The 23,062-nt window shown below is 51.0% G+C and overlaps 1 protein-coding gene across 2 annotated transcripts in view; it reads right to left on the bottom strand.

Moving 5' to 3' along the window:
- NADSYN1 (NAD synthetase 1) overlaps positions 1-23,062 on the bottom strand; it is a 253,280-nt gene that overhangs the window by 148,147 nt on the left and 82,071 nt on the right. For both annotated transcript variants that reach the window (XM_078684243.1, XM_078684244.1), the window contains exon 8: positions 11,016-11,133. In XM_078684243.1, coding sequence (XP_078540369.1) covers positions 11,016-11,133 — 118 coding nt within the window. The remainder of the gene's footprint in view (positions 1-11,015; positions 11,134-23,062) is intronic.

The following is a 23,062-nucleotide window of genomic DNA, read 5'->3' as shown; positions in this document are numbered from 1 at the left end:
TGCTGCTTCAGAGATGTATTGGTGCCTTTTCTTCAATGATGCCTATTGCAATATATGTCACTATACTACAGTGGTGTCCATCGTTCTTGTTTGCATATTTGGATAATATGTAGTCTTCCCCCGAGAACTCTCTTATTACTCATACTAGTGTCTGCATAGCGTCACGGGTACATAGTTTCACCATACAAATCGACCTAACATTACATACTGAACAGACGTGATGTGATTGCAAGTACACTTAAAAACTTCCATAAAGCCTGTTATAAAACAAATCTTCTGAAAAAATAAAAACGACTTTACCGAATACTATGAGACAGTAACAGGTAGAGGCTATGGTGGTGCACATCTGAGGGAAGAAGTCGTCACTATACATGAAACAGAAATGTAAAAATAAAAAAAATGCTAAAAGTAAAAAAAAAAAAAGAATAATGTTAATGTTCACTATTACAGCAAATGTTTTAGACTTTAAAACCACAAAAAGAAAATTAAAGAGGTTCTTTAACATATAGGACATCAAACTAAGATTTGTTCTGCTTATTCATACATTGGGGTTTTAATATCTCTCCAAGGCACTGCTAAATCAGAGGATGTTTTTGGGGTACCCCAAATATAAAACGTTTCATATCCACATATATGGGACTTATGTTGCCTTGTTGTAATGAATTCTTCTACAGATAATATATAGACAATTTAAATAAAAGAAGACTGAGCATTAGGACTTCTCTTAATTAACTCCAGAAGTGATAGCTTGATAATAGCAAATAACTGGTTTTAAAACGTGGTCACTCAGAAAATATTTTATCATGTAAGAGGGGTTTTGAAGCAGTTGCCCACCCTCTTTAAGACAATAATATTCACAACACAACCTATTCAATGTAAAAAATAAATAAAATAGCCACGGATACAAACAAAACATGATAACCCATTTTAACTCAAATGTTGACTGTATCCAATGTAATAGTAGGACATTAAATAGGAATATACCTAAATAGTTATTGGGTTCTAGGCAACTTGGTGTTTCAGAATGACCTTCACAGTGAAATGGAGGTTAGCATTTGGTTGAACATTGCATTTGAGCCATAAGTTCAGACTGGGTGGAATGGACCACAAAGTGTGCTGAGATACAAAAAAAAAAGCATCCATTCTCCTGGTAGTAGGATGACTAAGGGGGTTAGCCCACTGTTAACTGAACCAGAAGCAGGTTCTTGTTACTCTGTTGACGTGGGTATGTTACTCTTACTTAAGTCTTCTTCAGCTACTTGTAGGAAGAAAAAAATAAAACAAGTCTTTCTAACTGTTAATCTTTTACCACAGTAGGATTAAAGTAGGGCCTTTTGCTTGGGCTTTTCTTTGTATACTCCTAAAACTTGCATATGGATGCAGGGTAAGCAGTGGTCCAAAACTCCTGGAGGAGGCCAAATGACACAAAGGAAATTCCTATAGTTGGCATGACTGCATGCAGAAGCCTGGGAGATCATGGTGGTTCAAAGAAAGCTGCAGTTTGCTGCATAAAGGAAAGCCCAAAATGATACGCAAGATGGCCGTCCGGTAGGAGCCCCTGTCCGGAGCTCCCAGTGCTCGGGATCCCTATCTTGGATTTATCCCCAAAAAGCACCCATCTCTGCGCACACAATCAAACACGAGTAACTGGATTATGATACAGAGTAACTGGATTTGCCTTAAAAGTAACTGGAGTGAAAATTAACATCGTGCCAGACACCTGACCTGCGGCGCCGGCGGCTGGGACCCCTGTGACTGCTATCGGTGCATGGACAGAAGACGAAAACTGCATGGAGAACTGAACTGAATAGAACCTCTGCAAGTAACTGGATTTAATTACTGGACTACACTTACCTATTCTCGGAGGTCCTGCAGAGTCCTGCGAGCACCCACTCCTCCACCGGACTGCTTCTGGACGCTTGCGGAGACCAGGACAGCGGGTAGGAGTCCGCCGGAGATTGCTGAGGCTGCTGAGGCTCTGGACTCAGGCGGTGTCCGAGTCGGATGGACGAAGCCTGCCGGAGGGTAGCACAGACGCTCGGGTGGGTCGTGCGTCGCCTGGAGCCCCCCTTCCCCCTCCTCGACTGGCTGCTGCGGGTCAGTGAGGGACGGACGACTGTGATGATTCCTGCCTGGTTCGCGCGGCGGATGCGCGCTGTGCCTGTCCGTGACTGCCTGCGAGAGGAGCTGGCTGGCGGCGCATCGGAGGTGTCTGACCCACTGGCCAGAGGCGGTGGTGATCTGGAGGGACAACACAGAGACACAGAGCCCAGAAAGCGAATGCCGGCGCTGCCACAGGAACAGCTTGAGGGGAGCCCCGGGACGTGCGGGATCCGGACGAGCAGCGACGCATAGCGGGAGCCTGTGCTGCCCCTGCGACGGGAGCCGAAGGTGACCGGAGGTGAGGCGCCGCCGCCCAGAGAGCAGCAGGAATGGAGCTATGACGCACTCCGGTCAGTGGGAGACATCGGAAAACGGTCCGACCAGAGCCTACCCCTCTGCACGGGGAACTGAGGTGAAGTGAAGCGGAGTTATTGTTTCCACCACTGACGGAGGAGATGGCTGTCTCCTGAGACCTGGGGCAGTAGGGAAAACACACGCTGCGCACACACATCAACCAGAAGGCGGTGCAACAGCGGTGTGCGTCCTTTCCCCATTTCTAGATCAGAAAAAAAGGCGTCACTTGGCACCACTCCGCTGGCAACATCGTGGGTCTATATGGGCAGAACTATAAGAAGGTATTTATCGACCCTGCACACATTTCCCCTTTTTCCTTTGTGCCTTTTTCAAAATGGCTGTGGCCATAAAATGGCAGCAATAAATCGCCCCTGCATCGAAGAGGCCCACGAGGCTCCCAGGTCTGACTCTGACTCCCCCACACAGACCATATTACAGATAAGACTCCCTCCCAGCAAGAGAGGATCTGGTCTGGCTCAAACAGAATCTAGAATCTGACTCAACCCTCCCTGTGCCTAAAAGCAACAGAAACTAACAGAGGACTGCCGTAGCTATCTCCTCTACTTTGGCGGCCATTTTGGAGTGGTCTGACCCTATCTCTCCTCTCTCCTAATCTCAAGTACCGAGTGTCTACCGTTTATTGCAGTATTATACCTCTACATGTACTTAATGCACTAACGGATACCTCATATACTTCTGGCTGCTCACTAGGGGCATCTCTGACTCCTGCTGCTTTTCCTTTGCACATCTATTATGTATATATACTCTGACCTGGTATATCATTAATATTATACTCCTTTATGTATATTACACCCCTCGCACTTTCAATATAGTATTGCACCGTTAACTACCTCATATCTCTAAAAACTACATATCTCTTCACTCTGTATACGTGTATCTTGTTCTAGTGTAGCACTAATATTACACCACTAGACTATCCACTGTTATAAGCTGTACCCTTCTTCCTCTATCTCAGTACTGCACTGACTGCTACCTCATACTCTTATTATTACTATTACTATGCTACCTCATACCTGTATTATTACTATTAGTATTTTTATACCTATGCTACGTCGATCTCCCTTCACATATTTCTGTCTCCATCCTTTGCGGTAAGGTGAACCCATTCCACTCCGCTCCTTGGACTGCACCAATTAACACCTCCTACATCCTGTTTTCGTTGTATTTTGAGTCTGATTGTGATTATTGTATTTAGATTTTGATTCTGACCATGTTTACAACGACTGCTGAATCTGATAGTGATTATTGTATTTAGATACAGTGATTTAGATTTAGATACATACTACCTCATATCTTTTCTTGGACGCTACCTCATATCCCTTTTGGATGCTCACTAGTGTCACTTATAACGCCCTAGCTCCTACACCCAACATTACAGCCTCTAAAATGGAGCGCAGCGGCAAGCACACTTTTAGAATTAACTACCCCTCCACCCAGACCAAAAAAGCCACTAAACGTTTTAAACATAACTTCATGAGGTCGCACCCTGAAACACCCTTTGCCGACACCTACTTCTCACCGGGCAATGGAGCCCTGAATACCGATATCATCTTCCACACCTCACGCAGAGCCCAATGGAGAAAAGCGTTCCTAACCCTACTTACCGTCTCCTCCACCAGAAAAACAACTCATGGCCTAACTCTCTCTATCACACCTTCACACCTCTTCCCTGGCAGGACTACCATTACTATCTATAACAACGGGATTGTCCTAATTCAATCCACGGACAAGAACCTGGAACTACTAGACAACCTGTTCCCCAAGTTCAAAGAGCACCTCTCCAATCTGCGGACCCCCACCCTGATCTCCACCAGCACCATCACCCCTGACGTCGCAGCCCCCACCTACAACACCTCTACCCCCAGCACCCCAGTAAATAGCCCACCTGCTGTTAACACCCCACACTCCCCAAGGACAGAGGAGTTCAAGGGAGGGGGAGTGTGGTTTCTGACTAGAGTAGGCACCGAGGCGAGAATTATCGAGTCTGCTGACCCTGGTCCACAACCCTGCCGCGTCGGGAATCGAACCCTGGTCCACTTTTCTGAGGTTGTTAGGGACGGAACCTCTGTTGTTGAGTGTTGGGAGCCTCAGAGGGTTTGTAAGAATTGTGGGTATGGGGATGTGTGTGCTGGGTATGTGTTTTACCGGACCTGAGCCATAAGAGCGTAGGAGTGAGCATAGGTCGCGGTCCGACAGTGGGTTGAGGACACGGCGGGGGCGGTGGGAGTTGTTGCGAACGGGGATAGTCGGCCAGCGCGGATGTCATTGGAGGCGAGGGTATGTAGGGCGGGTGCGTCCTTTGTAGGGTAGAGGGATGATGGGAGGTGGACTGGGCTGTGATGAGAGCAGGTCTTTGATTGCGCGGACATCTTTTTTGATTTGTAGAATATCCTCTTTGACTTGTTGGAGGGTGGGTAAAGTCTGGTCAGGGGGAGCATTGGGGATGGCGTAGGTGGTGGGAGCCATTGGTGAGTGGTTGTGTAGTGAGCTGGAAAGCAGGCAGGGAATCGAAGGGGGGGATATACTGGCGTTGTTGGAATGTTATGGCTCAGGTCCGGTAAAACACATACCCAGCACACACATCCCCATACCCACAATTCTTACAAACCCTCTGAGGCTCCCAACACTCAACAACAGAGGTTCCGTCCCTAACAACCTCAGAAAAGTTCCCCTCACTCTAGAAAGCTCGACCACCCCTCTCTCTCCCAAACTCAAATGCATCCTACTCAACTGCAGATCGGCCCAGAGACACTCCTCCGACATCGCAGATCTCGTCTCAGCTAGGGATCTGGACCTAGCCATTCTAACAGAAACTTGTCTCACTGAAGCCTCTACCCCGATTATGGACATACTAGTCCCCCCCAACTATCACATCATTAGGTTAGACAGGTCTTCAGACAAGACGGGCGGGGGAATTGCATGCATTTTTAAAAGCAACCTCTCCGTTACTAAAGTCACCTCCCCCTCCCTCTCCTCCTGTGAACTCCTCTGCCTCGACATCACCAGCGAGGGCAAACAAGTTTGTGCTCTACATCTCATCTATCACCCGCCTGGTGACAATCTCATATTCACCCAACAACTCATGGACATGATCACTTCTAATGCCGGTCGGCAGACCACCCAAGTCTACCTGGGTGACTTCAATCTCCACTGGAACGATCAGAAAGACACAGTGGTGAATAGTCTCAAAACTTTCCTTAATGCACTTGACCTCACCCAAATATGCGATAGACCAACACACGACAAAGGCGCGATACTTGATCTCATCATTGCCAAAGAGAATTCTACACAACTGGAGACGATTCTACCCTTCTTTATCAATGAAAAAGTTAAACCTAACCCGGCTCAACCAATCAAATCTAAAACATGGAAAAGGGACATGAAGAATCTCAACCCCTCTACTCTGCCTCCCCACATCGGCAATCTTCTCCTTCCCCCTTCAGGTGCCTCGGATGTTCAATCACTGACTGACCACTACCTTGAATCTATGAATACATTAGTCAATGAAGTCGCCCCACTGCAACTGAAGAGAGTCTCCACCAAAACTTCTAACCCCTGGTATGACGACAGACTCAATGACGACAGGCGTTCGATGCGAATGGCAGAGCGCACCTGGAGAGCGGACCCCTCAGCACTGCCCCTCAAAAGGCTTAAAAACAAGAGAAATGCCTACTTCAGGAAAATAAAGCGCACAAAGTTGGACTTCTTCAGCCGCCAATTGGACCAAGCAAAAAACAGGCCAAGAAAACTCTTCGAACTAATCAAAACCCAAACAAAGGCACAACCCCTACAATCAGGGTGGAGAAGTGTGGCTCACTGGTTAGAGGCGGCAGACCCGTAAGCAGAGAACGGCCAGGGACCAGGGTTCGATTCCCGACGCGGCAGGGTTGTGGACCAGGGTCAGCAGACTCGATAATTCTCGCCTCGGTGCCTACTCTAGTCAGAAACCACACTCCCCCTCCCTTGAACTCCTCTGCCTCGACATCACCAGCGAGGGCAAACAAGTTTGTGCTCTACATCTCATCTATCACCCGCCTGGTGACAATCTCATATTCACCCAACAACTCATGGACATGATCACTTCTAATGCCGGTCGGCAGACCACCCAAGTCTACCTGGGTGACTTCAATCTCCACTGGAACGATCAGAAAGACACAGTGGTGAATAGTCTCAAAACTTTCCTTAATGCACTTGACCTCACCCAAATATGCGATAGACCAACACACGACAAAGGCGCGATACTTGATCTCATCATTGCCAAAGAGAATTCTACACAACTGGAGACGATTCTACCCTGCGACTGGTCAGATCACAACATTATCACCTTCTTTATCAATGAAAAAGTTAAACCTAACCCGGCTCAACCAATCAAATCCAAAACATGGAAAAGGGACATGAAGAATCTCAACCCCTCTACTCTGCCTCCCCACATCGGCAATCTTCTCCTTCCCCCTTCAGGTGCCTCGGATGTTCAATCACTGACTGACCACTACCTTGAATCTATGAATACATTAGTCAATGAAGTCGCCCCACTGCAACTGAAGAGAGTCTCCACCAAAACTTCTAACCCCTGGTATGACGACAGACTCAATGACGACAGGCGTTCGATGCGAATGGCAGAGCGCACCTGGAGAGCGGACCCCTCAGCACTGCACCTCAAAAGGCTTAAAAACAAGAGAAATGCCTACTTCAGGAAAATAAAGCGCACAAAGTTGGACTTCTTCAGCCGCCAATTGGACCAAGCAAAAAACAGGCCAAGAAAACTCTTCGAACTAATCAAAACCCAAACAAAGGCACAACCCCTACAATCAGGGTGGAGAAGTGTGGCTCACTGGTTAGAGGCGGCAGACCCGTAAGCAGAGAACGGCCAGGGACCAGGGTTCGATTCCCGACGCGGCAGGGTTGTGGACCAGGGTCAGCGGACTCGATAATTCTCGCCTCGGTGCCTACTCTAGTCAGAAAACCACACTCGGCAACTCTGGGCATCAGCTTGCCTCATCTTCACAACGGCCTCCCCAGACCGCCGGGGATGCTTGGTCGCACCTTAGAGATACCCATCAGGGACCATCTCTCAGGGTGAGCCAGGACGGGTTCCCCAGCGGTCGAAGCGTGGAGATACTCCTCCGGGAGTCGATTCCTAGCGCTATATAAACCTGCAATTAAATTAAATTAAATTAAATCAAATAGCACAACAAGCGACACCCCACACTGTGAAGACTTCTCTGCTTTCTTTAAGCTAAAGACTGACAACATAAGAAATGACCTCATCATGGATGTAAGCCGATTCCCCAACCACACAAGAATGGCTAACACTCAACCTAAAAACATGGCTTCCTGGCAGTACTTCGATACCTACTCGGAAGAAACAATACACAAACTGCTCTGCACCTTGAAGCCCTCTGACCACCTCACAGACCCTCTACCTGCCAATGCTGTAAAAGACTTCATCCCCTTGCTCCTCCCTCTCTGGACCAAAATCATCAACTGCTCCCTGCAACAAGGCCTCATTCCAGACTCCCTCAAGGTGGGGCAAGTCACGCCTATACTCAAGAAACCTACAGCTGATCCGTCTGACCTAAACAATTACCGGCCCATCACCAATATCCCCACCCTGGCCAAACTGCTGGAGAAATGTGTCCAACTCCAACTAACAAGACACATTGACCAATTTGACCTCCACAACTCTCATCAATCAGGCTTCCGAGCGAAACATAGCACGGAAACAGCTATGACACACATAATTGATGACGCCCTCCAAATTCTTGATCGCAATGAGTCCTGTCTCCTCATCCTTCTTGGCCTCTCGTCAGCATTTGACACGGTCAAACATGAGAACCTGCTGGAGCTGCTAAGCACTAGAATGGGTCTATCGGGAACGGTTCTCAAATGGTTTTCGTCCTTCCTACACAACCGGTCTCAGAGGTTCAAGATCGATAATGTGCTATCTTCACCTGTGCCTGCAGATCTAGGTGTTCCACAAGGATCCTCCCTCTCCCCCACATTGTTCAACCTCGTCATGGAACCGCTTGCCACCTTGCTCCAAGCTTCTAATGTCCAATTCCATATGTACGCCGACGACACACAACTGTACCTAAAGCTTCAATCTCCGGAAGATATCAAACATCTGAATTCCACGCTTATTAACACTCAATCTTGGCTAGCCGATAATCACCTCAAACTAAATGCTCTGAAAACTGAGTTCCTTCTCATCTCACCCCCGGCGAAAATTTCCACCACCCAAACATGGCTCAACAACCTAACAGCACTCAATGTCCAACCCACCATCGTGGACTCAGCGAAATCCCTAGGCATCACACTGGACGCCAAGCTCAACATGCAGCAACACGTCAGCAAAGCCACAAAAGCAGCTAATTTCCAAATCAACACACTGAGGAAAATCAAACCCTTCCTCCCTACTGAAGACCTCCAAACTGCTGTACAAGCGTTAGTCATCCCTCGAATCGACTACGGAATTGTGACCCTCAGCGGACTCCCGCTATCCACAACAGCACCCTTAAGAGCCTCCCTGAACGCTGCCGCAAGACTCATTACTGGCTCAAGAAAACATTCGCATATTTCCCCAGATTTAAAGTCCCTAAAATGGCTGCCTTTTGAAGCCAGAATACAACTAAAAATTGCAGTTATGACACACGCGGCCGTGCACCACAATGCACCCAACTACCTCGCTCAAAAGTTGTCCATATCAGGAGGTTCGAGATCCAATAGAAGCTCAAAAAATCTACTCCTGAAACCCCGTAGATTCAGGAAAGAGAAAACTTACAAGCGCTCCTTCTCAGGAATGGCACCCAGGATCTGGAATGCGCTCCCGCCTGAAACTAGGCATATCTCCTCCGCTGCACTCTTCAAGAAAGAGGTGAAAACCATCCTTCTGGCCAAGATCTCCTGAACCTTATAGGTGCTGGATCAGAGACTCTGCATTGCCTTGTATCAATGCTCACCTTGTCCTTTGGCACTATACCTCTACTTGATGGTGACACTACTACGCTACTTTCTTCCTACCGACCAATATATGAGACACATTGGGTCACTGATTCACCCTCCCGATGCCCCCACTCAGTGCGCTCTCTATACTAAAACACTGGTATAAGCCTTCCACACACCCAAGGTGTACCTGAACACCTCTGTAATGGGATCAATGACTTGTGCCGTTATATTACCTGTTTACCTGACTGTATATTGATATGTTTTATGTATTTTATTATTATCCTTTCATGTTAGTGACTACTACATTGCTCCCATTACCTCTGTTCATTCCTACTGCCCCTACCCTGTCATTGTGAAGCGCTCTGATATCTGTAAGGATCTTGTTCGCGCTATATAAAACTTTGAATAAATAAATAAATAAAATGGCTCTAATCCTTATATGTAGTTGCCGCCGGTGCAATGTACTGGAAGACACTGGGCATGCGCTGGCCAGCAAGCAGCATTACAAAGATATGCAATTGTGAAAAGGGCAATGTGTGCCACTTGGTTAGTGTCTGACAGTGTGAGGGTAAGTATCATAGTACATTTTTAAAATTAGAGAAGAGCATAGTATAATCCACATATTATTTTCAGGTCAGGTACTAACAATTTGGACTGTCTTCCTTAACAATATAAGAAGTACCTCATAATTCGCCCATTTCAAGAAACTCATAAAAAATCAATACACTGACAAATACCTAACCATCTTAACACAATTCTTTCAGAGACCCACTCCACTAATCTTACCTATAGGTATGTTTATCCATTATTAAAAATACAGCCTATAGTTCTTACTAGTGAATAGCAACTAGTTATCTCTCGTCTGCTCACTGTTTTTGGGTCAGCAAAAAATACTCGTATTGTTCTTAGCAAAACTCCAGTACTTGTCCTTTATCCCAGTGACATAATATATCCTACCTTAGACCTTACATACTGTCATGGCAGAATATATGCAGTTTACTGTTTAATCACACAGATGACACACCAACATTTTGTAGTCATTTTTATATTACCTCAACTTTATATACTCTGGTAATATCCCCATTATAATATGTACACAAAACAAGCACTATAGTATTTTGAATAGGTTTATGCTTCACTCCTGAATGTAAATCTCATCTTATTGTACAGTTTTATGACACCTGCCTGTGTTAAGTAAAACTGTTGGGGAAATAAAATTGCATTTTAATTTTTGCAGCACAATTAAAGGCTAACGTTTTGCTTATGACTAGCTTACATTGTACTGAACAAATGTTAATCAAATTCTACAATAAACATAAGATCAACAGAGTCATAACGCATGCTACATTTATGTATTGCTGTTATATTATTGGCTTGGTTATAGGCCATATAGAAAGGCAGAGGACAGCCCACAAACGTAAAGGTATACAAAGACCCTCAACACGACAAACATGCTGAAATATTTCCCTTTATACATTTCAACATGCGTTCTAGTGTCAAAGGCTCCCTTTTCAGTAGTTTACTGTGTAACATTATCCATAACGATGAAAATATTACTCCAAAAGCACAAGACAAGGTCTTGAAAGCTCTACCTTTGCTGTGGTGGACTTCACCAAATCCACTCTCCTGTCGGCTTTCCGCAGTTCATGATGACTGCCCGAAGAGTTTGTGAATATCTCAACCCCATCAAGACCCATTTCTATGTGAGGGCTGTTGAAAAGCAGAAACATACACACAAGTTAATGTTCTCTCCTAGAAGATCTGTTCAGCATGGATTGGTGTACTTGGAATCTAGAAGCATGAATACCCAGTGATTCAAAGGAAAACCTCAAACCCAAGTCTGATCTATAAATGTATTTTCTTTGTCCTGTAATGGGTAAGAGTGCAATTCTACTTAGTACCCAACAGAGACTCTAAGCTACTATTAACTGGAGGTTGAGGTCATCGAGGGAATTACTTTTTCTACTAAATCGTACATTATGGCATGTGTTTGTCCTCTTGGCAAATGGAAAGAACATGCTATTTGGATGCTATTTGGAGCGCTACACAAATGATCCATACGCAGGGAACAGAAAGACCTATAGAGTCCATCACCTACAACTCAGAGCTGGTGCTGGCCCATTCTACAGCTATGCACTTAAAACTTAAAAGCTCTCCATAAGGTGCATTACATTTTGTACCAAGGCATTTGTAGGAGAAAGTGAGTATAAAGAATAAACATTGCATCCTTGGTTTGTTTTAGTGGAATATTTGCATAGGAAAGTGGTGGGGACCGGCAGTGTGTGGCATGTTGTTATAGGCACAGGATCACACTCTACTAGCTCAGCTACTGACAGTCACCTGCAGACAGCTTGAGGAAAGATGGAGGCAAAACAAGATCACCACAGGACACACAGCCTTCAAATCCACCAACACCGCACAACACCACCTCATCAGAACAACAAAGAAAGCAGGCATCCAGGAACGCATCAAAGCCAACGTACCCAACGGCAAATAATTCTTCGCTTTGGTCAAAACATTAGCTAAACCCAACACAGAGACAGAAGACATTCCCCTATCTCGGGAAGTCTGCGACAACCTCGCTACCTTTTTCCACCACAAGATCAAGTAGATCTATGACAGCTTCGCAACCCAAGACCTAACCACCCCACCCAATGGCTCCAAACCACAGCCGACCTTAACCAACTGGGCTACCCTCACCTCTAGATAATGACGAGCATCCATTCTGAAGACTGGAATCACGCAGCGATCAACCCTCTTGCTGAAGAAACCCTCTACCAACCCAATGACCTCAAGAACTACAGACCCATTTCTCTGCTCCCCTTCCCAGCCAAAGTCATTGAGAAAGCCATGAACGCCCAACTCTCAGAGTTAATCAAACCAAACAATATCCTAGATATCTCCCAATCAGGCCTCAGAAGCAACCATAGCGCCAAGACCGCTCTCCTCACCACCACAGACGACATTCGCACCCTCCTAGACTGAGGCGAGACAACTTCCCTCATCCTCCAGGACCTCTCAGCAGCCTTCTACACAGTTTCCCAGGTTACCCTCTATGAAAGACTCCACGACGCCTACATCTGTGACAAAGCCCTAGAATGGATCTGCTCCTATCTCTCCGGCTGAACGCAGAGACAGGCTTCTGCCGTTCAACTCCGAACCAACAGAGATCAGCTGTGGAGTGTCTCAGGGATCCTCCTTGAGCCCCACCCTCTTCAATATCTACATGGCCCCGCTTGCAGCTATCATCAGAAGCCACAGTTTCAACATGGATTTCTTCGCTGACAAAACCCAGCTGATATCCTCCCTTACAGACGTACCCACAGCCATCAAGAGCAACTTCCACAATGGGATTAAGGCAGTCGCTACCTGGTAGAAGGACAGTTGCCTCAAGCTTAACTCAGAGAAGAACGTGGTCGTCATCCTGGGCCCCTCCCCCTCCACCTGGGACGACTCTTGGTGGCCCGCAACACTCAGAACCAGGCCTCCACTCCCCCAGACCCGCATGAAACCTCAGCAACATCCTGGACTCATCACTCTCAATGAACTGCCAAATCAACGCCGTTACTTCCTCCTTCTTCTACCCACTCCGCCTGCTTTGTAAGATCATTAAGTGGATCCCCACAAGTCCAGAAAAAAGGAATCCCATAGACTCATCAGCAGCAGACAAGACTACGGCAACACACTCTAGCCAGCACCACACAAAGTAAAAAAAAACTCCAGACTCATCCTGAACATCCCACGCCGCAACCGCATCACCGGCCACCTGAGAGACCTACACTGGCTACCTGTCAATAAAGAATCACCTACAAGCTCCTCACGCATGCCTACAAGGCCCTCCACAACACCGGACCTGCATACCTCAACCCCTGCCTCTCCTTCCACACTCTCAACAGACATCTCCGCTCCACCCAACTGGCCCTGACCACCATCCCACAGATCGGCAAGACCGCTCCTAGAAGATCCTTTTCAAACCTCGCAGGGAAGACCTGCCCTGCCTCTGCACCTCAGGCAATCACCATCACTGCTGCAATTCAGGAAGGACCTCAAGACCTGGCTCTAAGACTGAAACCAGAGCCTCCTCCCCTTCCTCCCCAACTCAGTGCCTTGAAAAACCCTCATGGGAGAGTAGTCACACTTTATAAGATGAATTATTTAATGATACTATATAGTAGACGAGGATCAGGCATATTGTGCACATCTATCCCCCACTGTTTCCTACAATAAAGTTACTCAGTATTAAGGACCTACCTTTTTATGTACACCACATTCAATCATGTAAATTATTTTACTGACTGGGTCCAAAACACCCTCTATGTGTCTCTCTACATCCTACCACAACAGGCAATATTTTCACTGTCTCCTGTTCTAAACGCACACCTTGACTGGGATATGTTTACCGCCTCCCCTTTACTTATACCCATTAAGGTATATAATATGCCTATCAGATGTTTGGGTATCTGATATAGGACGAACATTTCTACAAGGCATGCCTGTCCAACAGTTAGTTCCCCTCAAGCATGGATGCCGCAGTAGGAACGCTATTTTGTCCGCTGTGAGCCAGATATACCAGACTGCATAAAGATGCACATTGGAACAAGCAAGTGCAGCAGTCATGTCATTTTACATTACACAATTTTACATTTATTCACATTCAATTACACATATTTATAATTAGAGGTGCGAAGAAATCTGAGCTTTGAGACAGTCACAAATGAGTAGTCGCGCTTACTGTGGTAATGCCATAAAGGGGTAGCAAGAAACTATCAGCCTGATTCATCAACGGGACGTTTTGCGTGGCCCTAATAGCGAATAATAGCGACTCGCTATCAAGGACGCGCAAAACGGTATTCATGAATAATTTAGAGAAAATAAAACGAATCGCACGCGGCCGCAAATACCGGTTGCGACTATCGAAAATCGCATAAAAAACGCTATTTCCGGCAACATCCGTGTCGGAATTGCGAATTCTCTAATAGCGAGATCGTCAATAGCGGGACCTCAAATAGCGCGAGATCGGGAAAACGGGAAGTCGCATGTCGAGCACAGCGATGACATCACAACCAGGAAGCAGCCAGGGCCCACCCCCATACACCACAGTGAGGCAGACCTCGAGTCAGCAACTGGGAGAGCTCCAGCAAATCTGTCAGGAAACTACTCAGCAAGTACAGTGCAGCAATGTCTGAGGAGGCTGTTCCTGGGCCCAGCAACACCACAGGGCGGAAGAGAAAGTTAAAATTCTCCGAGCAGGAGCTGGAGCATTTAATAGAGGGGGTGGTGGCCAACCACTCCAAACTGTTTGGGAAGGACTCTAGGAGGGTGGCAGAACAGGAAAAACGCAGGATCTGGCAGGGTATAGCGTCCACGGTGAACTCCGTGGGTGTGGCGGACAGGTCACTGGATGAACTGAAAAAATGCTGGTACGACCTCCGAGGTCGTGCCAAAGAGAGGGTGACTGAGCGCCTTGGAGAATCATCGGGTACAGGAGGGGGAGAACCTACAGTCCCTCCAAACACCCCCATGGAGGACCAAGTAGAGAACACCCTGGAGACAGAGGCGGTCATCGGAGTGACTCATATGGACTCATCCCGCACCACCCAAGACACCCGAGGTAAGTGGCATGCGACTGCGACCCTGTCCCCTATGAATGTCCATGACCAATTAGCCTCCCATATTGTTCCATAGTCATGCCATCGTTCCACATCAGGTAATGCCCTGAAGCATTGTGGGACATGTAGTGTGGCCACAATGTAGATTTACCACAATGCAGCCAGACAGGTTCCAAAGTACGCAAAGCCATAGCCAGTCAGGGAATGTCACCCAGCATGCATGTAGCAACTGCACGTGTGACAGATACATGCAACTAATGAACGTCCACTTCCCCTCACAGGTGGTGCAGACAGCAGCGACAGCGAGAGGCTGCAAATAAATGAGGAGGCACCGGATGAGGAGGAGGTGCCGCCACATACAGAGCCACCAGCCCCTGCCCCAGCAACTACTCCTGCAGCCAGGTCCACCACCAGGGTGCCTCCTGCGTCTGGCGCAGCAAATACTTCCGCAGCCAGGTCCACCACCAGTGTGCCTCCTGCGTCTGGCGCAGCAAATACTTCCGCAGCCAGGTCCACCACCAGTGTGCCTCCTGCGTCTGGCGCAGCAAATACTTCCGCAGCCAGGTCCACCACCAGTGTGCCACCAGCCCCTGCCCCAGCAAATACTTCCGCAGCCAGGTCCACCACCAGTGTGCCACCAGCCCCTGCCCCAGCAAATACTTCCGCAGCCAGGTCCACCACCAGGGTGCCTCCAGCCCCTGCCGCACTAACAACGCCTGCCGTGACACCACCAGCAGCTGGGGCTTCTACATCAGGGCCTGCGACAGCGGCAACACAGCGGCCACCCACTGTGTCAGGCCAGCAGAGCAGGCGTGGCACGCCTCGCCTGCAGACCAATGCACCTAGCAGCAGGAGGGGGAATGGACCGGAGCTGGTGAGAGTGAGCGTGGAAAGACGCATGCTCCGTATACAGCAGCTGCAAGCACGGCAGCAAGGTGCCATACAGCTACAGCTGTACAACATTGGGCGCAATGTTGCCGGAGTGGGGGACCGGATGGACCGCATGACGGCAGCCATGGAAGGTGTGGGTGAGGGAATGGCCAGCATGACTGCAGCCATGGCAGGTGTGGGGGAGGGTATGGTCCGCATGACTGCAGCCATGGTGGCCAGCACTGCTGCAAATACATCGCAGCGCAACGCAGCACGCCGCCGCCACCGGCAGCTATTGACTAGGCTGACCGCCTACACCAGGTCCAATTATATCATTAGCAATGCCACAGCACAGTTGTCGTGGCGGTCCCTTGCGCAGCAGCAGCAGCTCATCCAGTGCTGCGGGGATGTGGCAAGGGTCCTTGAGCACCTGACCAGTGCCGTGACAGCACTACACCGTCCTGCTCTACCTGCCACTGTTGGGGGTGATGATGCCAGTGAGGGGACATCTAGTGTGAGCAGCCACTCTGCCTCACACGTAGGGGCACTCAGGCGCAGCACCAGGCCCACAGCAGCTGCACGTGCCATGGATGAGGATGAGCCACAGAGGCGTTTGGGTGGTACGCGCAGGAGGCGCACATGACTTTCTATGACTCTTACAGGCACAGGCTGAGTATAAGCCTGCCCTGTCCTTTCACACAGCAGTATGCTGAAATACTGTTAGCAAAGACAACATTTAAAGTGGTACCATTATTGTGAATGAAACAATTATATTTATTTTAGCAGCACACATTGGCGTAGTGTCATTTTTGATTTCTGCATGCATTTGTGATTTGTGGGTAGAGGGTGCATCAGAAACTGTTCAGTGTGATGTGGTTGCGACGTCTGTGGCCTTCAGCAGGATTCTCCCCGTGTGCATGGCGTGCATGAGCAGGTGGCCGGTCGTCCCCTTCAGATTCACTGCCAGATATGTCAACAGGTATCCGGCGCTTGGTTGCAATGTTATGAAGTATTGCGCAGACAGCCACAATGCGGCAGCACATTGCAGGACTGTAATACATGGCCCCACCTGTCTTGTGCAGCATGCGGAACCTGCTTTTGAGCAACCCAAATGTCCTTTCTATGTAGTTCCTTGTCCAAATGTGCGCAACATTGTAGCGCCGTTGCTGGGGTGTAGCAGGGTTGAGGTATGGGGTGAGGAGGTAATCACGGAGGGCGCAGCCACTGTCACCTGAATGAGAGGAGCAGAGGGTGAGTGCCTGTGCTGCGCTGCTACTTCATAGCAATGTGACATTGTCGACAAAGTGTACTTACCAAGTAGGTGTCCTTCCCCAAAGTCTCCCCTGGCCAGTGGTGTGTGGAGGCCGCTGTGCCGGAATATATAGGAGTCATGGGTACTCCCTGGGTACTGGGCCACAATGTCCGTGATGTAAGTCTTGGCATTGCAGACCATCTGTATGTTGAGGGAGTGGTAGGACTTCCGATTGCGGAACATATACTCTGTGGCAGCTGGTGGGCAGATGGCGACGTGGGTACAGTCTATGCATCCGAGTACATGTGGAAAATGTGCTACATTGTAGAATTGTAGCTTGGTCAAGTCCAATTCCTGTTGGCTGGTGGGAAATTTTATGTATCGGTGTAGCTGGGTAAGCATAGCGTCAACAAAAGTCTTGAGGCAGCGTGACATGGTGGGCTGGGATATCCCCCCAGCAGCCGCTACTATCCCCTGGAAGCTCCCAGAGGCCAGGAGGTGCAGGCTACACAATACCTGCACATGTATAGGCACCGCATTGGTACGCCTTGTTGGGTGCTGCATCAGGGGGTCAAGGTCGTGTATGAGCTGGATTATCATTTCCCCATTCAGCCTGTATGTTGCATATATCTGCTCTCTTGTTTGGCCCAGCAAGGTGACCCGCTGGCGGAATATCCTCTCCTGGATCTGGCCTCTCCTCCGTGCTGCTCGCTGTAGCCTTCGGCGCCTGACGACCATTTACATTCCTGGCATTGTGGAACTCCTAATGCAGCTGCTGATTGTCCTTATGTGTGATTGGTCAGGCCTGAACCTGTTACTGATTGGCCAACTGTTTTTTGAAAAAAAAAATTCCATGGCTTTTATGGTTACCACCTGCTTTGAGTTGTCCTTAATTTGCGCCGCGCAAACAGCGATTTTGGGGTTTTTCTCTATTTGCGGTATTTCATGAATACCGATTGTGATTGTATAGCGAAACCGCAATTTTTTTCGCATAATCCGTGGATTGTCGCATTTTCCGATTCGCTAATGCTCTCCTACCGGGATTCTGCGAATATTATTGCGTATTCGCTATTATGTGTTTGCGATTTAATGATGAATGCCGATTACCGACATTGCGCCCACAATTGCATTTTCGCAGCGATTGCGGGCGCAATTTAGCTTCATGAATCAGGCTGTTAGAAGGGTTTGGCTAGAGCGCAGTAAGGCTGCGCCGAACAAGATTCTCAACAAAACAAAATGCCAGTACTGCCAGTTCGTTCACCAAATTTTAAATGCACAATGATATTAAACAATTGTCGCATAACCACAACACAAATTGTGACTGACTTAATCTGTTTATTTTTTAGAGTTCATAAATATTTCTTATCACATTATGTCTAAAAAGTTTGACAATTATATAAAAGTGGGCGGAAGAGAAGGTGAATATATGTTAATCCATAATGTGTAAAAAAGTGCAGACGGGGCGTGGCCGAGACAGCGATGTGAGCGGACGTGTCTCGAGCGAGCTCCGTCGCCCCGCTGCACTATTAAGCCTGTTTCAGCGTAGTTTCGGGGGTCATCTACTCCTGAGGACCCCCGGTGCACTGCCGACCCTGCTGGCGATCCTTCCTGGCGGCGACCCGCGGTTGTGAGAACTCACGCGGTCGCAGCACACAGCTCCGGGGTCCCCGAGCTCGGCCGCTGGCCGCCATCTTGCCGCAGGGTCCGCTGCCGGGACACCTGGACTGGCTCTCGAGGAGGGGACCGGCACTGCGACCTGGGTGAGGCTCCGGAGCGCTCCTGATCCCGCCTGCGGCTCCGATCCACCAGCGGAACCAGCCTGTCACCAGCAGCGACGCGCTGAAGCTGCCGGATCCGGGCTGCCACCGGCGGGGCACACAGCAGCGGCCTGGACGCCGCATCTACGAGAGCCCCCGGCTTTGGCGGGAACAGCAGGCCCAGACCGGAGGAGTCGCCGGAGGCCCCCTGCCCATGAGCCCTGATCACGGCCCCATCGCTGGACACATCTGGTGAGCTGCAGCGCGCCGCCCTTTCCCCCCCCTTTTTTCCACCTCCCGGGGGGGCCCGGCGACAGCAGGGCTCGACCGCGGGCCTACCCGCCATCTTACCCCCTTAGTGGAGGACAGTCTCGCCCGTGCAGACGGCCCCTGCTTGGGCGCTCCCCGCTGCCCCGGACACATAAACAGCGCTCTGGGGAGCGGACCTGACGCTGTGTGTTGACGCGGCCTGAGCCTCGGTGGGCCCCGGCTCTACGGGACACATCCCCTGACCGCCTCTCCGCCACAACCCGGCCCTGCAGAGCCTGGTGAGCTGCAGTCTGGACGATCCTGCTGCGAGCGGGCGAAGACCCCAGGGGCCTCCGCCATCTTCTACCCCCAGGCACTGGGCCTCTTACTGCTGAGACGCGGGGACACTAGGGAGGGCCCCCCTGATCACTCCTCGGCCGTCGCTGAGGAGCCGGCTGGGCGCCGCGCTGGGGGTTGGCCCTGACCCAGCCGAGACCGGGAGGCTGCGCCACGCCACGAGCCATAGGAGACCCTTCGCCTGTAGGCCCCAGGCCCTGCTTGCCGTGGAGCACCTGCTGCCATCGCCCCCCTGGCGCCTCCTCTACCTACACGCTGCCTTGCATCCCCGGCTGCGCCATTTACCTCCGCTCCTGCGGCCTCTTCACATCCTGGACTTCTCTTGCTTGAGTGCGCCCCGCGTCCTGTTGGCGGACCGCTCCGGCTTTGGGCTCGTGAGGGCCACGGCGCACACCGCCATCTCTAGCCTCGTGGTCTTGTGCCCCTGATCGTGGGACCCGGACGGCTGGATCGCGGGGCGCCAGCGCGGCCTCCCACAGCATATCCCCCGCCACAGACCAGGGATCATCCACAGCAACTGGCCCTGCCCCCCACTGCCCTTTGCCGCCCCGAGTGGACCATGACCCGCGGCAAGGGGACCAGGCTGGACCCCCCGCCCACGACGACCAGAGGAACATCAGTGGCTTCCATGTGGGGCAAGGCGGGATCGCCATCATCCTCCGGGGGCCCCCCATCATCATCAGGGGGGAAACCCCCACCGCCAGCCGACTCTCCACCGGTGACACAGGCCTTCATGTCCTCCTTCATGGCTGATCTAAAGACTGAGATTGGATCCCTCAGGTCGGAGGTCCATACGTACGTCAAAGAACTTCGCAAGGAAGTCACCGACCTTGGCGACCGGGTCGACGGCCTGGAAAAGACGGTTGATTCCCGCACCGAAGACCTGGAGCAGATCTGGCGGAGAGTGGCGAACCTCGAAGAACAACATATCCAGCTCCAGATCAAGCAGGAGGACCTGGAAAATAGGGGACGCCGCAACAACCTCCGCATACGGGGCGTGCCACTTGGAGAAGAGGGGACTAATACCATGGCCTATGTGGCCCTACTCCTGCAAGCGGTGTGGGGCGAGGAAGACGCCCCCCCGCCGCGCCTCGACCGCGCACACCGAGTCTTTGGAGCGGGAGGAAAAGCGGGTCTCCTGCCCGACATCGTCACCAGGCTTCATTATTTCACTGAGAAGGAGGCCATTTTGAAGGCGGCTAGAGACAACCCGGACCTGAGGTACGAAGGCCACAAGATCCAGATCTTTCAGGACCTGGCCCCCTCAACCCTCTACAGACGAAGGGTCTTCCGCCCGATCACGGAGAGACTCCGGACCCTCAACATCTCTTACCAGTGGGGCCATCCCTTCGCGCTCATCTTCAGGTGGGAGGACAAGCGCAGGGCACTCAGGTCCTATCAGGAAGCGGCACAACTGCTAGGCATGCCGGAGTCCCCGGACCACAGTCCAACCCGCCCTCCCCACCCGGAGAAGGCCCCTCCACGCTCAGAATGGTCCACTGTGCGCAAACGTCGACGGCCCCCTCCGGTGGATGCACTCTCTGCCTCACAGACCAAACAGGACATCATCGCACACATCCGCTCTCTTGAGGGCGACCGTGAGGAACAGGCCTCCCAGCTCCTCGCTTCTGGGTCTGAGGGTGGGGATCGCCCCTCGACTGCGGAAGGACACTGACCATTGCTACTGTGCCCACAGCTGCCCTGAGCATACGCTCGCCCACTGGGCACTCTGATGTGTCCTCATGCACCATGGAGACCTCATCCCACTGTTCTTAGGGGAGGGGCTTCCCCCCTCTCACTGGCAGGCCACATCCGTGGCTCTCCCCCCCCCCACCCGCGGGGGTCTGCAGGAATGGACGACACCCTTTGCCTCCTCCAGGCCATGTACTGCATCACGGAGCCCCAGCGCCCCGTTGGCGCCTGAACGGACCATGTGGCCCCACGGCCCGACACGCCCCCGGACTACCTTGGAGCAGCGGGGTGGACGGGCTCTGAGACGACTTAATCTTATTCCACTTACCTAGATCTCCGCTCCCCCCCTTTGTCCCGTAGGAAGTGACATTCCTGAGTTCATCCAAACCCTCGGGTAGAGGATGTCCGGTACCTGGGACAATGTACACTGGCCCTGTTGGCCTGTTTTGGTTCTGTTTCTTCTCTGCGCCTTTTCTCTTTTTTCTCTCTCTCCTCTTCCTACTTTCCCCTTCACTGCCCTCTCTTATTATTCTCTCCCCGCGCCTGCGAAGGGGTGGCGGGGTGGGTCCTGCGGGGGTTGGCGCGCTGGAGGCGAGATGAGGCTGCCGCTGTCCTGTCTGCGGGAGGGTCTGCTATGTTGGGTCTTGCGCGACTCCACTCCCCCTTAGTGCTATGACTGCGAACATCCCTACACCCTTGAAGGTCCTCTCCCTCAACGTCAAAGGGCTCAACTCCCCCAACAAGCGGAAGCAGATATGGCGCTACCTCCTACACCACTCCCCTGACATTATCCTCCTCCAGGAGACACACCTTCTCAGGGGAGACACCAAACGCATGGCACACCCCAGATACCCTACACAGTTCTGGGCATCCTCTGACACCAAGACAGCGGGGGTGGCGATCCTCTGCAGGGCTGGCATTAGGCGGGGACCCGTGAAACCCTTCAAAGGCGCTGACGGGCGTTTCCTCCGAGCCACGGTACAGATGGGACGAGCACAGTTCACTCTAGGGTGTGTGTACGCACCCAACCAGTCGCAGGACAAATACCTCCAGGCGCTTGTGCGGGAGCAGTTCCCATCGGGCGACACTAATGTGATCCTGGGCGGCGACTTCAATCTTGTCTGGGACCCTGAGCTAGACCGGGCGGGAGCCCCCTTTAACGGCGCGGGAGCAATGTCCTCTACCCTTAGAACGCAGCTTACAGACCTGGGACTCGTGGACGTGTGGCGCTACCACAACCCGGGGGCCCGGGACTATTCCTTCTATTCGCATTCCCATCGGACATACTCCCGAATCGACTATCTCTTCACCTCCCTTGAACTGGCCCGAGACTCCCTAGCTGCCGCTATCTCCGACATTTCCCTGTCGGATCACGCTCACGTGGAGCTTTTGTTGCAGGACCCCCTGGCCCGTACCACTCGTGAACGCAGGTGGGCGCTCCCGCCGAGGATCCTCCGGGACCCGGACGACGTCGCCAGCATCCGAGACGCCATAGACTCTTATTTCGCCATTAACGACACCCCCGACCTGCCCTTTCACACGGTCTGGGATGCCTTCAAGGCCACCATTCGGGGCCACATCACCTCCCTGGCGGCGGCGCGGAGGAAGGAAGCGTTCAAGATGGAAACCGACCTGGCTAGCGAGATCAAACAGGCGGAGGCTCGGGACCGGGTCTCCCCTTCACGGGCGTCAAAGAGAACTCTTGCCATTCTCAGGGGGCAACTCCGCGCCCTGCGCACCAACAAGGCGGAACACTCCCTACTAGCGCTCAAGCAACGGTATTACGAGGGAGGGGACAAGGTTGGTCGTCTGCTGGCCGGCAGGCTGCGGGCACGTGCCGCTAGGGCCCACAT

This window comes from Lissotriton helveticus, chromosome 3_2 (assembly GCF_964261635.1).
Source record: "Lissotriton helveticus chromosome 3_2, aLisHel1.1, whole genome shotgun sequence".
NCBI lineage: Eukaryota > Metazoa > Chordata > Amphibia > Caudata > Salamandridae > Lissotriton > Lissotriton helveticus.
This window is presented reverse-complemented; position numbering and strand designations above follow the sequence as displayed.